Source organism: Haliotis asinina, chromosome 8 (assembly GCF_037392515.1).
Source record: "Haliotis asinina isolate JCU_RB_2024 chromosome 8, JCU_Hal_asi_v2, whole genome shotgun sequence".
NCBI classification, from domain to species: Eukaryota; Metazoa; Mollusca; class Gastropoda; order Lepetellida; family Haliotidae; genus Haliotis; species Haliotis asinina.
The window spans coordinates 16213864-16229408 of record NC_090287.1 but is presented as its reverse complement, the minus strand read 5'-3'; the positions used below and the strand labels follow the sequence as shown (position 1 = coordinate 16229408).

Sequence of the window (15545 nt, the reverse complement as noted above, 5' to 3'; positions counted from 1 at the left end):
AGATGGGTACCTTGGGTTTGTATCAGTGGTACCCATGCTGACGACAACTTCAGAGACACTAATGCTGCAAGGGCCTGGTCATTGTCGGTACTGGTACTACACTTTGTGTACCCCAGACTAACTATTCTCAAACTGTTTGTACCCCTACAAACTTCTTAAGTGAATTCATAACACATTAGTTATGAATTCTTTGGACTATGAATATTTCAAGAATAAGGACCTGTATGTATCTGTATACAGAAATGTACCAAAGTCAAATTTAGAATACAGAAACGTAGCCTAGGGTGATTCTATTCGGCCTTGTGGTGTTTTCTTTATCGGATACTGTTGTCTTAGATGTATTTGACTGTCTTGTATGAGAAATGAACATGCACACTAACAAATATTTCACATTGCACAATACCTCTCTGTCAGCAGAACAGGGAAATCTACATGCAGTTTTTCATTTTTGGGTTGCAGAATATTGAATCATCTGTTGCTGAAAGTACAGGGTACATTTCTGTAGTGTGACTGTATACAGGAATGGACTTGAGGTACTAAACTGTAGTACCTGTGCTGTGCCCTTCAGCAGCCTCAACACACCTTAATGTTTAAGGCGACACACCAGAACTGAAAAAAAACAGTTGGCAGCCTAGCTGAGCTACACCTGGTAAGCTGCACCTGGAAAATTCCATTTTATGTTACATATTTTCATCTTAACAGTGGATTGGTTTGAAGTAGGTGTAAATCAATACATGTACACAATTCATTATCAATTTGTGCTAAACTTAAAATCAAAGTATTTTTTTTATTAGAAAGATATTGCCCTGAGGTAAAACTAAACTCACTCACTCACTATAATTAATAATGTGTCAGTCCTATTAAAGATCTCATAACACATTTAGAAAGTGAAATGTATATCATGAATGCATTAGCCTACTGGGGTATGTTTGTATCTGGGATTATTGCCTTCTTATATAAGACTGCTGCGATATAGCTGGAATATTGCTCAGTACAGCATCAAACTTTCCTTCCTCACTCTAAAATAGATGTGTTAACATTTCAGTTTGTGCCAATTCTAAGTATTACAGTCAAGTTTTGGCTATAACACTGTTCATGATTTATCTTGGAACATTTTTGGACTTAAGTGTGCAGCAAATTATGTTAGGTATTTTATGTGTCTCAACTGTAATTGTTTTTGTTAATTTTCCAATGTGAGTACTTCTCTTGCAGCAATCATGGCGACTCTTCAATCCAAGGGAAAGAATTCTGGCAAAGTAGATACTGATGCCCTCTGTGCGTCTCTCCTGCCTGTGAATAACTCCAAGGACTATCTGATTTCTTTAAAAGATGTAAGAAAACAGTGAAATTACCCTTTACATGTAAATAGTTAACATGAATTGACAATAATCTAAACACGTATTGGGAATTTAGGTCCCAGTAAGTTGTGTTATGTATACTCAGGGTATGAAACTCCCTAAAACTTGAACTAGGCTGGTTAGATATATAACTTGATAACTACCAGTCCTGACCAAAACTTAACCTGTCTGCAAATAATTTAGGTTCGACAAGCAATGTACATGTAGTTTATCATCCAATTGGAATTCACCATTTACTTTTATGGGTGAATTGATAATGACTATTTTTCCTTATCCCGACTCAAGCTTAATTGCTTATCTCCTCTTCCTGGCGAAGGTAGTGGAATACCTGAAATACCTTGAAGTTCCCTTCCAAAAGAAACAGATGTAAAATACACTCACCCACGAGTATCCTCCCCTTTCCTGCACAAACAATCAGATGACAGACCATGCTTGTCTTTCTTTCCTCCTCGACTGACGAGGATGGCAGGAGGCACCTGGGGTCCCGATTACGGCGATAAGTTTTTCAACTATTTCGGTCCTTTAACTAAATTTATGTCATATGCGGTATTTGGTTTATGTATATGTATCATAATTTGTTAATTTTGTGATTATTGTGTATTTATATAGCAGGAAATCGTTTTTGCAGAGTAGATTACGGCTGTCAGCGGTTGACCCTCACTTAGTTTCTCTGGCGTGTAAGCCCATATGTTCTTCTATTATTCACTGTGAATTTTGCAGATATTTGTCTGTTTCAGAATTTATTTTATGAATTCGTTCTGTTCACAAGCATGCGAGGGACGGGCAACGTCGGCTTTCATTAGCCATGTCTAAATCGGGTGATTTAGCTTTGGGTAACTTTTTATCATTAACTGCTGAAATTCATTCCAGTGACCAGTCAGGTGTGTCCCCTTGGGTCAAATGAGTCATCCCCTAGACACGGAAGAACTTCTTCGGAGACAGGGCTGTCCCTAAGAAGTCTAGATCATCATTGTCATCGCAGATGAAGTCATCTGCAACAAAGTCATTGCAGAATCAACATACTTCAACAAAGAAGTCTTTTGGCGATGAGATCATCCCTCTACAGGAGCGACATATCTGCGATGAGTTGCCGTTGATTCTTCATGAGCAGAATGTCAACCGGCAGAGACAACTTTCCTCATCACCTAGATCGACCTCATCTGCATCGTCACTGCTCCTGAACCCTTATGAGGATCATCAGTCAACGCAGGCTTTGTCAGCAGCATTGGTCATCGCAGCAGACAACTCTAAGAGTCAGCCTTCACTACACTCCAGTGCCCACTTGCACAAAGCGATCTTAGCGCTACAATGATTGTAATTCCCATACTCCAACATAGGCTTAAGACAGTCGTAGCGCTAAGGTCGCTTTGTGCAAGTGGACCCAGAGGATGAAGAGGAGGCATATGCATGCACCTGTTCTAGAAGATCGTCACTGTCGTCCTTGTCATGCCGTCACAGTTCAGAGAGAGATCCACCTAAGTCGAGGGAGTGCACCCGCATGGGTGAGTGCACTCACATGAGTGACTACGCTCATGGGAGGGAGGACACTCGCTCGCGTGAGTGGACTCACATGTCTACTCGTCAGCACAGAAGGTCTTCATCAGTCTCCCCAGCTCATCAAGACGCCGTCAGTACTCATTGTTCCTTTCAGACCTGGACTCACCAACACTTATGAGATGAAGAATGAAGACATTGACACGTTGGCGTTACCGCCGATAGCTCCAACATCTACGATTCTCGAGACGTTATCTGTGGCATTCAAGTCAGCAACAACATATGCCACCGTTCAATGCTTGGCGCTTCCCTCTTCTCCATGGAGCCCTTCATAAGAACACCAGATGTAGACAGGCATACAAAATCATCAGCAGTGTCCACAACCAATCCTACGGGATAGACGACAAGTGGCTTGCTCAGCTTGACACCACTGCGAGATGCACCTTCTTCGGACTAGCTCGATCTAGAGCCATCAATTAGACTCTCATCTAAAAGTTCAACAATCCTGCCAACTAGGAAGAGAGAATGATCCTGTCAGCACTCATCACACAGAAGAAGGATCAGCAGTTTACGTCAGAACTCCTTGCCTCTACTGTGGGGCTAAATCTACCTTGACGACAATGTCTCTTGTCCGCCTTATCATAGTGGGAAGATTGAAGAGGGAGCAAAACAGACACGCGGCAAACCATCTGTGTTCCGACTTCACGTATGGACCGTATCAAGACCTGTTTAAAGCACAGAGGATACTCGTTCAGAGCACCAAAAGCAGTCACCTTAGCCTTACGGAAATCCACTCGCACCCTGCATGATGACAAGTGGAAACGATTTGAGGCATACGCCAGGAAGAAAGGATCCATGGCGATGAAGGTGACACATCCTCAGATAGCAGGTTATCTATGCCATCTACGTTGTTCTAGAGGTCTGAAAGGGTCTATATTATCTACATACTTTGCAGCTGTCAGCTCAAATGTCACCATGGAAACAGGGACCAAGGTGACTAAAGTACCCAAGCTACTTGCCTTACTACACTCCTTCAAGGTGGAAGATCAACAACACAGATTTAGAGCTCCAGCATGGGATCTAAATGTTGTACTTCAACATCTCACAAGTGATGCGTATGAGCCGCTTGTCCAGACCTCAGTTGAACTCAGAAGATGCTGTTTTTACTTGCCTTGGCTGCAGCAGCACGAATGTCAGAAATTCATGCTCTCGACTTCAGTCGAATGAGGTTTGATGCAAGTCATCAAGAGACAGCTCATCTGGGTCTACAATGGGATTTTATTGCGAACAATCAACTGTCAGGTCAACTGGATAGGCAGTTTCGCATACTGGCCTTGTCTTCAATCCTGGGATCTCATGATACACAAGACTTATCATAATGTCCAGTCAGAGCATTGAAGACATACATCTCATGTACCAGGTCTAGAAGACAATGTTTCAAGCACCTGTTCAGCCCTATATCTACTGAGACACCCATGGAAGTATCCTACAACACTATCTCAGTGTGGATCAGAGCTGTTATGCTGAGAGCCTACAAAGCAGCAGGATTGGAACCTCTGCGAGTCTCCACCCCAGACGAAGTCAGAGCCCTAGCCTCTACACTAGCACTACATGGGAATTGCTCGCTATCAACTATAATGGAGGGCTGCTTTTGGAAGTCAAACACAGTGTTTGCCAACCATTACCTATGAGACATAGCCACGGAGGACGTCACTGGCATTCACCAATTTGGGCTTCTCGTAGTTGCGCAGCTGATAACGGCTCCCCGAAGGCGCTGAGTTTACTCACCCGATTTATCACATGACTTGTGGAAGCCAGACACTCTGCGGAGTATTTTGGTGGAGAGTCCATGCGCACGTCTTGGACAGACTAGCATGAGTGATTATGACCCTGTATAAAGATACTTGTAAATGAAGAAGGATCGCAACTAGTCTTGATGGGAATCTTGACATTCAGTTGCATTAGACACTAGCAGAACGCTAGTTATTTTCGATATCATCACGTTCCAGTCAATGAAGCCTTCTGCAGAAGACAAGTTCGACTGGATGTGATCCCCCCAGAATCTAAAATGAATATTAGAAGAACAGGACGGAATTACACAAGTTCCCGCCAGCAGAATCCAACGTGGCCTGACCCACCGCCATTTCCGTCGGATTCTGTAAGCAATTAGGCATGAGTCAGGTTTAGGAAAAATGTGTAATTTTCCGAATAAAATTGATATTTTATACTTTTCCTGAGTAACAAGCATAGTTGGTCAGCTGACTGTTTGCGCAGGAAAGGGGAGGTTACTCGTGGGTGAGTGTATTTTATGTCCTCTTCTTTTAGAAGGGAACTTCAAGGTATTTCAGGTATTCCACTACCTTCGCCAGGGAAGAGGAGATAAGCAATTAAGCATGAGTCAGGATAAGTATAAACTATCAATTCTATTCAGAAAATTACATTATTACCCAAAAATATGATGACTATTTTCATATACATGTTTAAATTTTAACCTGACCGTCAGGCAGGTGAATTTGAGAATCTGGGTCGTCGGGCAGGTAGGTATCTCAGACACAGGTATACTGAGAGACTATGAATTGGATAGTGTGAGCAGATTAAGTACCATAGTGTCCCAAATGCTCATCTTGTGTCAGACAGTAGAAAATCTTGTCAGATTATTTACAGTCTGCCATCATGCAACTGTTATATGGCTAAATGTGACATTGAACTGCAAACAATTAATATTGTAACATATCCATGATTCATCGATTCACCTGCGTATCTTTTAGATGATAAAGCATATGTGTAACTAAAGGGGTGTACATGACAATTGAAGTTTCACATATCCCACAAGCCAAAGTACACCATCCACATACCCCTGTTTATTGTGAATCCTATGAGTGGGTCTGAAACTCAGCTTTATCTTTCATCAGTGTTATACCTGTTCTGTGTTTCAGCAGGGATGTACAGACATAAGCCATTCATCATTTTGGGATTTCACTTTTGAGGAGGGATGTTTTCCTGAAAAACTGTTTTGTGCATAATCAGGATTTGAAAATAATGCTCTGAGACAGAAAAATTGCAATTCAAAATCCTATTTTGCTGCCTGAAAAAATACACAGTATCAACAATTTGCTGACTGGTATTTTACCGAAACCGCTTATGTTACTCAATATCAGCCATCATTTTCAAAGGAAAGATCTCCACTCGTGCACTTTCACTCGTAAACCTACTGATACTGGTATTTTAAGTGAAAAACGAAAATTCTCATCGTAGTTTTGCTTGGTCATGTATGCATTGCAATACTTGCATAATTGCAACAGAGAACCACCCAGCTCAGTGCATGTGTGCAGGAGTATAACGTTACTGCTTGATATATTTGATAATGGACAGTCATCATTTCCTGAAGCTGAAGGCCGATAAAATGTCATCTGCTAATACAAGCAAAGGTATTACCTTTGAATAACTTGATAAATACCAGTATGCAGATATACTTATAACACGCCAGTAACTGAGTATATAGTGTATTTTATGCGATGAGGACAAATGCTGCTACCAGGCAAGGGACTTTGCTACCTACTTTCAAATCCGATGGCAGTACTTGATACTTCATGTAAAGGTTAATTTTGAACACTTATTATTTAATCCAACCCACTCATACAGTTGCACTTATCATAATATCTGTCAGAATGTTGTGTAATTAATGTTTCAGGTTTTGAAGACATTCAAAGAAAACGAGGCACTTCTGGAGAGGAATCAAATTGTGAAGACACTGGTTGAAGTGTATTTTGAATGTGGACCAAAGTTTTCAGCTAAAAGAATTCTTGCAAGGTAAACTATCTGATGGATGTGTATACCATGAGTTGTGCAGCTTGTAAAATATCATTCACACAGGTAGTGAGTTTTACATATTTATCAAAAATGTATTTACAAGTTCAAAAATGATTGTTGTGGATTATTTTTGTGGGACAGAATCAAAATATTTCAGAATTGCTAGTCTGACCTAAATGTTGCTAGGAAGGTGGCTGTTTGACACATCATGTACTATGCAAACAAACCTCAAGGATCCCTGGCATGCCCTTATTCCAAACCTTCTTAGCGGTTGAAATTTCTTTGCACATATTATATAATATCCTAGAAAACAAGGAAGCATACTTGCTATTTTTTCTGTTTTATAATATGAATTATTGAACTAGGTCTTGAAATAGAAAAAAATGGACCTGATAAAATGGAATATGAACACTTTTACTTGTATTTACCAGCTTCCTGCAGGGTCTGGTTCCCAAAGTGGGAGACCGCTATCAGACTGAGCTGCAAATACAACTTCAGACCAGAATTGATGCCTCTCTAAAACTCCTCACAGACTCTGATGTTGTCAGGAGCTTAGTGGAAGCGATAAACTCTCTGATGGAGAACTTCCGATTGGGTGAGCTGTTCTAATCGTAGCTTGAGATGTAATTGAAACCATTGGAAAGTTAAGGTATAGTTACTTTGAATCCAAAAATGTTCAATGTTGTTCAGAAGGCCAATAAATCTGAACCAAGAAAACATTAATTTGAGGGCCCAGATTGAGGGTGTCACAAGTTCTTGGTACAATTTCTGGCCTTTAGTCTGTAGCCAGTGATGTTTTCCTTGTCAGTGAAATAACTATGTGAATAGTGGTGGTAAAGCCACTGGTTTAAATGCCAAATCATCATGGAAATACTGATCATGACAGTCATAAGGAAAACATGATATTTTGTGTATATATATCACTGTAAGTTGGGTTTTGCAAATGATGATTACTGACTGGTTTGTTGTATTGTTAGATCCAGGTACATACAACTTGTTAATGAATACATTAAAAAGTGAATTCTGATTTATATTAAGCAATTTTTATGAACATTTTATTTTTACCCTTAATAAAGCTTACAGCCTAATGGATAATAACTTCTTGTTCAATGCATAGAACAATGTTTTTGTGCAGGTACACCGCTTTCTAACTTCCAAAATGTTTTAGCTTGAAAATGGTGTAAGAACCAACACTGAAATGTTGGTCTCTACTATGAACAAGAAGTTGTTAACCCCTAAATCTAGTGCTCTGTTATTGATTCACCAACCTCTAGAATGCCTTTCAAACAATTACATTCATTTTGTATGATAAAAAATAAAACGCATCATATACTGAATAGCAAAAGAAACACAATTTTCGAAAGAAAATGAACACTCATAACAGTTAATGTTTCCTATTTATAAACTTGACAAAGATCCATAGTTGCATTTCTTTTGTGTGTTTTGATTTTACTAGTGAATGCTTAGCAGTATGTATTCTCCATCATGAATCTTACTTAAGTCCATTCTTTGGTGCCCTGTTTCATCACATTGTAGAGCAATGCATATGTTTAAAAATATGCATGCACAATTCTGTTGTAGATATTTCTATAAATAACAGAACCATATGTCAATTGATTAAGCTGTGAATTCATTTTTCAGGAGAGGCATGCTTAAAAGAAACCAGGATGCAAGGTAAGGGAGATGAACCATAAAGAATGATTATTAATATTATTAGTAATTAATAACGTGGAAACTTCACAGGGACTTCAAAGGGAGATAATCTTTTACCATATCTCAATACCAAGCTGATAAATTTAATTAAACCAACGATAATGTTTGCCTTTTGAAATTTCTTGACTCTTCAGTTTTAACTATGACATTCACTTGTTTTTCAGCTCTCAACTTCTTGTCTCATGCTTTGCAAAGTTTTGTGGATGCCTCTCAGTAAGTACAGTTCTTGTTTAGGATATTAGGAATTAAAATGTTTTATGGTGCATCAGCAGTATTTCATCTATTTGAAGTTTTGTTACCTGGATGATTGTTGTGTTTTTGGTTTAACACCACACTCAAGAATAAATCAACTACATGGCACAGATCTGTAAGTAATCAAATGTGGACCAGACGATCCAGTGTTCAACTAATCCTGACGTGCAAATTGCTGAAGGGATGGTGTAAACCCAGCTAGGTCCATTGCAGGAATCAGATGTACTGTAAGTCTAAAATGCATAGAATTATCCTTAAAATTGTTGACAATATAGCTAAAATGGATAAAATTACCCTTAAAATGCCTGCATGTTATCAGAAATGATGATATGCCCATAAAATCCTTCATCGGGCAGGTAGTGAAAGACCTCAGGTTTCAGCGAATGATAATGCCCTGCAAAATAGCTTCACCTTTATATTATCTCATGTAATCAAGCTGGTTTTAGAGTTAAGTATAAATTTTGAATCCCCATGTATTCCTGTTATAGTAACCCCTGTTGTGATGCTGCTGGAGTTGGCTACTTCAACAGAGTAAAGCCAAGCTCACTCACTGTAAAGCAAGACATCTAGGTCTTGTTATGTATTATCTGATATGAATATGAGATAGGCTTGAAAATATTTATCGAAATATTTACGCATTTGAAGAGGTGGAAGATGAATAATGTTAAAATTCACAATAAAATGTTGCATATTATTATTTAGTCTTTAGTCAACCAGCGCATGAAATACAGCCTATCCGACTTCCTGAGATTGGTGAGATTTCTGATGGTCAGACTGAATTAATAATTAGCTTGCCCTTTGTCCAGTAAAGGTTTTAGGTAACATGTTCCGTACATCTGAGTAAATTCACCATATCTTAAAATCCATTTAAAATCGAGTTGAGCATGACGTTACTGTCAGATTGTGTGTGATTTCTTTGAAAATGGCTATTGTGAATAGACTGTTGGACAGAAAATAAATGTCTCAGCTAAAAATTGAGTTATTTTCCTTGGACTGTCTGGTCTGGTTAAGTCCATTTTGGGCTGGTAATATTTTGAAGCTATCAGTCCTTATGTCTGGCTGGACTTTTGGCTTATTTCATCCACTGAGTGAACTAGAGTCTACGATAAAGAGACTGCTGGAGACAGCGAACATTTTTATGTCACTGCATCATGTTTAATGTATTTGTCAATGTTCTGATAAACCAGAAACTTACCTGTATTGCAGCCAAAAGTCCTCCCCAGTGGAAAGGAACAAAACAATGCATCACTGTCTGGCCACCATCAAAACTGCCAATCTCCTGGTTCAGAAGTGTTTTGCTGAGCCAGCCATGGATCACTGTCCTGATGACTCAGTGCAGGTTATGGCGGCCAGGTTTCTGCAGGGAGGACTCCAGATTCTCCAGCAGGGTCAGTGATGTTTGTAGGATACTAGCACTGTCATATGCTGTATAATGTTCCTTAGAGCATTGTTTAGGTTCCTCTGATCATTGTCTAGGTTCAATAAAGCCTTTATGAAAGTTCCTTAGAGCATTGTTTTGGCTTCCTTAGAGCATTGTTTAAGGTTCCTAAGAGTGTTGTTAGATGATCCTTAGAGCATTGTTTAAGGTTCCTTAGAGCGTTGTTTAAGGTTCCTTAGAGTGTTGTTAAATGATCCTTAGAGTGTTGTTTAAGGTTCCTTAGAGTGTTGTTAAATGATCCTTAGAGTGTTGTTTAAGGTTCCTTAGAGTGTTGTTAAATGATCCTTAGAGCATTGTTTAAGGTTCCTTAGAGCATTGTTTAATGATCCTTAGAGTGTTGTTAAATTATCCTTAGAGCATTGTTTAAGGTTCCTTAGAGCATTTTTTAATGATCCTTAGAGTGTTGTTTAAGGTTCCTTAGAGTGTTGTTAAATGATCCTTAGAGTGTTGTTTAAGGTTCCTTAGAGTGTTGTTAAATGATCCTTAGAGCATTGTTTAAGGTTCCTTAGAGCATTGTTTAATGATCCTTAGAGTGTTGTTTAAGGTTCCTTAGAGCATTGTTTAATGATCCTTAGAGTGTTGTTTAAAGTACTTTAAGAGCATTATTTAGAGCATTTTAGAACATCATTTAAGGTTGCCTGGAGCATCGTTTAAAGGTCACATGTAATGTAAAACACAACTTTGCAGATTCTGATACCTTTCAGTATGCACTTTCAGAAGGAAATCATCCAAAATGGCAATTCAACCTGTAAAGTTGAAAAAAAATGCAATGTAAAAATGTCTGCGAAATAAGAGTTAAAATGATTCACTAATTTTCCCCCAGCACTGTGTTTTAATTATGTTTGATTTTTTGGTTGCATGTGACCTTTACGGTTCCTTAGTTCATTGTTCAGGTGAGACCATCCCATGAATCAGGGTCTGTTGCTTTGACAGTTCTGCACTTATAACTGTGAATTTAAATTTTTGAATGGAACATCTAAATACAATGTAATTCAAAAGCATATTTCTTTCATTACCCATTGCAATAAAAGCAGCACATCTGGAATTTGTCTGGTGCAACTAGTTTTTTTTATCTTACATTGCACCTGGTGCAAATAGTTAAAATCTCTTAAATCTAGCCCTGTGACATGTTCCCTGGCACCACTGAACCCTTTAGACTAGAACTCTCCATGGAAGATGACAGTGACGGCAATGATATGACTTGTCATTGAAAAAGTAACATTTGGAAGCATTCATATCTCATGCAGATTCTTTGATTTCAGATGACTTTTTGACAGACTGCCGTTGTGGTGTTGGAATGGTCATGGTTCTGGCACTGAGGTTGTCTCTGGGGAAACAGTACATTCATATTGTAAGTTCCTATAGGATGTCTCTGGGGAAACGGTACATTCATATTGTAGGTTCCCATAGTGTTAGTCTGGTGATGTATGAGGCTGCTGTGCGGTGCCGCAAATACTGGGAATTTCAGCTCTATCTTTGATCATCTGAATTCTTCAATTGTAGCTGACAACTGTTTATGATGTAGTAATCTTCAAATGCTAATTTACCTGGTATATCTTTGTTCTCTTGCATTGAGATGGGTCCTTTACAACAGAAATAGAACACTTCTCATAATGTATGATATTTTTTATTCCGCTTTGCAGCTCCTGCAATTAATATTCAAGAAAGATGTCTCAAATCAGGAGGGGATAACTCCAACCCCAGCACCCCTGCTGTCAGTTGATTTTGGAGTAGTCCACAACCTGTCCCTGACTTCCACTCTCTGCCTGTATTTTGGTCTCCTCGCCATGGTGGATGCTACAGATGCAGTCCTTCCACTGGTCACAGAGGGATGGATACTGACTAATGTGTTTCTGGACCAGCTGATGGCCCTGGCTCCCAGGTAGGGCCTGAACTAGGAGGCGGCCGAGGGACAGGCAGAGGGTGATTGCATGGGTAGATGGACATTGTTTGCACCATGTAGGCTCTGTACACCTTCATGATGCCATTGTAATAAGGGATGTGGACGGTGTGTGAAATTAGCCATGCTGCTGTAAGGATTCTGCGTACATGTGCTGATTGTGAACAATGACCATTCACTGAATAATGCTCCACTTTCTTGAAATCATTCTTATGTTTTGGTATTGATAAGTCACTGCTTTCACATGTATGATGCCATTCCGATTGGCTAGGGCCATGGTCTAATGTGCATTAATTGCATCACTGAGTCATACCGGATCTGCTGAACATGATAGGTTCTAGTCCCAGGTCGATTTCCTTCCAGATATGTGGTATTATTTTCAACCAGTGTTCTAGTGATGAGCCTGTCTCACTAATTATTTGACTCTGACATTGGGGCAGCATATCTTTATCCACATAAAGTAGTGTTCAGATCAGCCTAAAACAAAACACATGCACTTACCTTGAATATCAATAACAGGTATGACACAGTATGGATACTATTGTTGTGTTAGTGGATTGAAAGTCTGAAATGATCTACGATGACACATCATACTGTCAAAGTTTTGATACATTTTGTAAAGCTTAAGATCAGAGGACCCGTGAAGGTCCCGGGGTAGAATAGGTCTTCAGCAACTCATGCTTGTCACAAAAGGCGACTATACTTCTCGAAGAGGCGGGTGGTCAGGCTCGCTGACTTGGTTGACACATCGGTTTCCAATTGCGCAGATTGATGCTCATGTTGTTGATCACTGGATTGTCTGATCCAGACTCGATTATTTACAGACGCCCGCCATATAGCTGTAATACTGCTGATCTCACTCACTCATTAAGAACAGAGGGTGATGTCAAAGGTTCATGCGATGAAGCAGAATATTCTCCATAGGGTGGGAGTATGGAAGGGCACCTGTATCTTCCACTGACTGTTTCTTGATGATATTTCCAGGTGTGAGGACACCAGCAGCAAGGTGCTACTGGCTAAAGCTGTCACCTTGTGGACCAACAGAACCAGGTAGGTGGGCAATGGATGGTTGGATGGTGTTGGTCATAATGATTCACAAATACAAGGGCAATGATTGATGTGTCTGATCTAACATGAAGTAAGATATATACAATGTAAAGACTGCTGCGTAGTACAGGTGCAAGGACAGATCTTTAGAAATCCTGGTACAAGTATATTAACTGTGTCAACTTTATTCCTGGAAAGGGTAAAGCAACTTTTCATGAGATGCTGTTGAATGAAGATGGAACTTAAAGGTGTTCATTGCAGCAGTCTGTGCTGCTTTTCTCAGTATTAGAGTTTGCAGTAATACTTATGACAATACAGACAGTCATGCTGGGGTCAGATTGGGCTAATGGTGAACAGGGGGAACCTGTTGGATTTCATTCTACTTCATGTGTTAACTTGTAATAGCATTCTGAAAATGAAGATTGAAGTGGCCATTTATGAATGGTAGAAAATGGACTTGATAATTTGAATTCATTATGACAGCACCATATTAGAGAATGGCATGTGTCCAGGAGACCTCACAACCTTTCTGAGAGGAGATGGTCAAGTGATCAGCACTGTTCTTGGATATGTGTGGACAACATGGGATGATCAGTTAGATGTAAGTAACTGTAGGTTGTTTTCATGGTAGGGTATCATGTGATAATACTCACGATATCAGTCAAGAAACTGAGTGAGTGTAAGTGAGCAGATAAATGATGAATGAGTGAGTAAGAGACTGAGTTGTTTTATGCCTCATGTTTTTTTCATGTTAAAACCATAGCATGACTGCGTGTCTGGACCTTATTTGCCTCTGGTGCATAATATCAGTAATAATCCAAGCCATTATGTCGCACAGGGAGCAAAGTGTGACTGAATCCGGATTTGTCACGAGAATTGTTACACTGACATTATCTACATGACCTAGTTTTTCATTTTGTAAAATACAATCAAGTGATGTTGGAATATACCTCATCAATCTGTTATCCCACCCCTCAGGTAATCACACCCAGTAGCCTTTGTATTCAAAGTGCAGTTACTCCTTACCCAAGTTGATACATTAGTTGATAAGGAAATGTGCTCGTCTGCATAAATTATGTGGAAATATAATGTTTTTGTCCTTAGGAATGTCCTTGATATTTTGTTATCAGCTTCACTTTCGGCAGCATGTTCTTTTCTTGTTGTCTTTTGAAGGCTTTGAGGCAGAATGCCAGGATTACGTTTGAAAACTGCCTGAAGATTCACCTTCTGGCAGCTAAATCAGGTAAAGTCTTCTGCATGTCTCTGGGGATTAACACTGACAGAAACTACTGCATTTATTCTGAATTGTTATGTGAATTAATAATGGATTTTTTGTTACATGAAAATTTGTAGTCTTTAAAGTGTATTTTACATTTGGTAGTTTTAGTGATTGGCACATTGGATTGTTGCTCAGTCTCAGAATGAAACTCAGTGCACAGTAGGTTCAGTGATGTCTTCACAGTTAAGTGAGAATACCTTTTACACCAAATATTGTCAGTACCTTTGTAAATTAATGTATGTGGTTGTTATTCCATGTTAATCACTATAGATAATCTCTTGTATGTCAGTGTTTTATTGGTCACTACAAAACAAGACATTTAGCTTTCAACTTTTGTATTCTTCAGTATATTGTTCTCTGGCTTAAAACATGTTACTCCAGAAATATCTATCATGATATCTGTAATTGTGATACTTTTCATGCAGCAAACCCAAAACAGGATGAGTTTCTCTGCAAGTCCACCCTGAAGCTGCTGGATGTTACATGGAACAACAAGGGCAAGTATGGCTGTCTTGGAACTGTTGTCGGCCATATTGGATCTTCCACCCTGCTGGAGATGAACCCTGGGATAGCAGCAGAGTTGCTGTCACAGCTTAATGAACAGTCATTGGCTTGCTATGTAAGAGAAATGGTGTATATTGATACTGCATGTTTGGTGTGGATGAAGTGTGAAAATTCATCTTAATTTTACGCTGTTGCTTTGAGGAATAGTAGCAGTGAATTGGTGTTGTGGTTCAAGTGTTTGCTCATCAGTCTGTAGGTTTGGTTTTGATTGATGAGTACCATGTCTGAAACCCATTTATGGTATTTGTTTGCCATGATTTTGATCGAGTATTACGAAAAATGGTGTGAACCACAATCACTCACTCCAAGATCTTTGTCCGTTGGGAAGTGCTGTATGTTCTGTTAATTGTTTCCTGACTCATGCTTAGTATGCTTGTCTCACCTTCTGTGCGAATGATATATGAACACTTGAAATCCCTTGTAGTTTCTTGAATAGGACAGAAAAGTTTACTAACCAACAAGTTGCCTACCTTGCATACTTTCCCACCAAAACAGTCACATAACCAACCATGCTTATGGCTCTCTCCTCTTTCACTCTGATGGGTGGTTGTCGATGGTTGTGGGACCTTGGGAGTGGCTATATGGCATTATTATTATTATTTTACTGCACCACCAACTTTTCATCAATCCAGTTTTACTTTAGAATGTACAATAAATTATTACAAGTGTTAAAAACAATTCTGATATTTT

The 15545-nt window shown here is 39.3% G+C and overlaps 1 protein-coding gene across 1 annotated transcript in view; it reads left to right on the top strand.

Moving 5' to 3' along the window:
• The first annotated feature begins 459 nt into the window (after positions 1 to 459).
• LOC137294631 (tRNA (32-2'-O)-methyltransferase regulator THADA-like) overlaps positions 460 to 15545 on the top strand; it is a 41304-nt gene continuing 26218 nt past the window's right edge. The window contains exons 1-13 of the mRNA XM_067825689.1: positions 460 to 649; positions 1213 to 1331; positions 6544 to 6662; positions 7094 to 7257; positions 8304 to 8336; positions 8540 to 8588; positions 9834 to 10015; positions 11328 to 11416; positions 11709 to 11947; positions 12950 to 13015; positions 13496 to 13613; positions 14186 to 14255; positions 14717 to 14910. Of these exons, the coding sequence (XP_067681790.1) occupies positions 1218 to 1331; positions 6544 to 6662; positions 7094 to 7257; positions 8304 to 8336; positions 8540 to 8588; positions 9834 to 10015; positions 11328 to 11416; positions 11709 to 11947; positions 12950 to 13015; positions 13496 to 13613; positions 14186 to 14255; positions 14717 to 14910 (1437 nt within the window). The 5' untranslated portion in view covers positions 460 to 649; positions 1213 to 1217. The remainder of the gene's footprint in view (positions 650 to 1212; positions 1332 to 6543; positions 6663 to 7093; positions 7258 to 8303; positions 8337 to 8539; positions 8589 to 9833; positions 10016 to 11327; positions 11417 to 11708; positions 11948 to 12949; positions 13016 to 13495; positions 13614 to 14185; positions 14256 to 14716; positions 14911 to 15545) is intronic.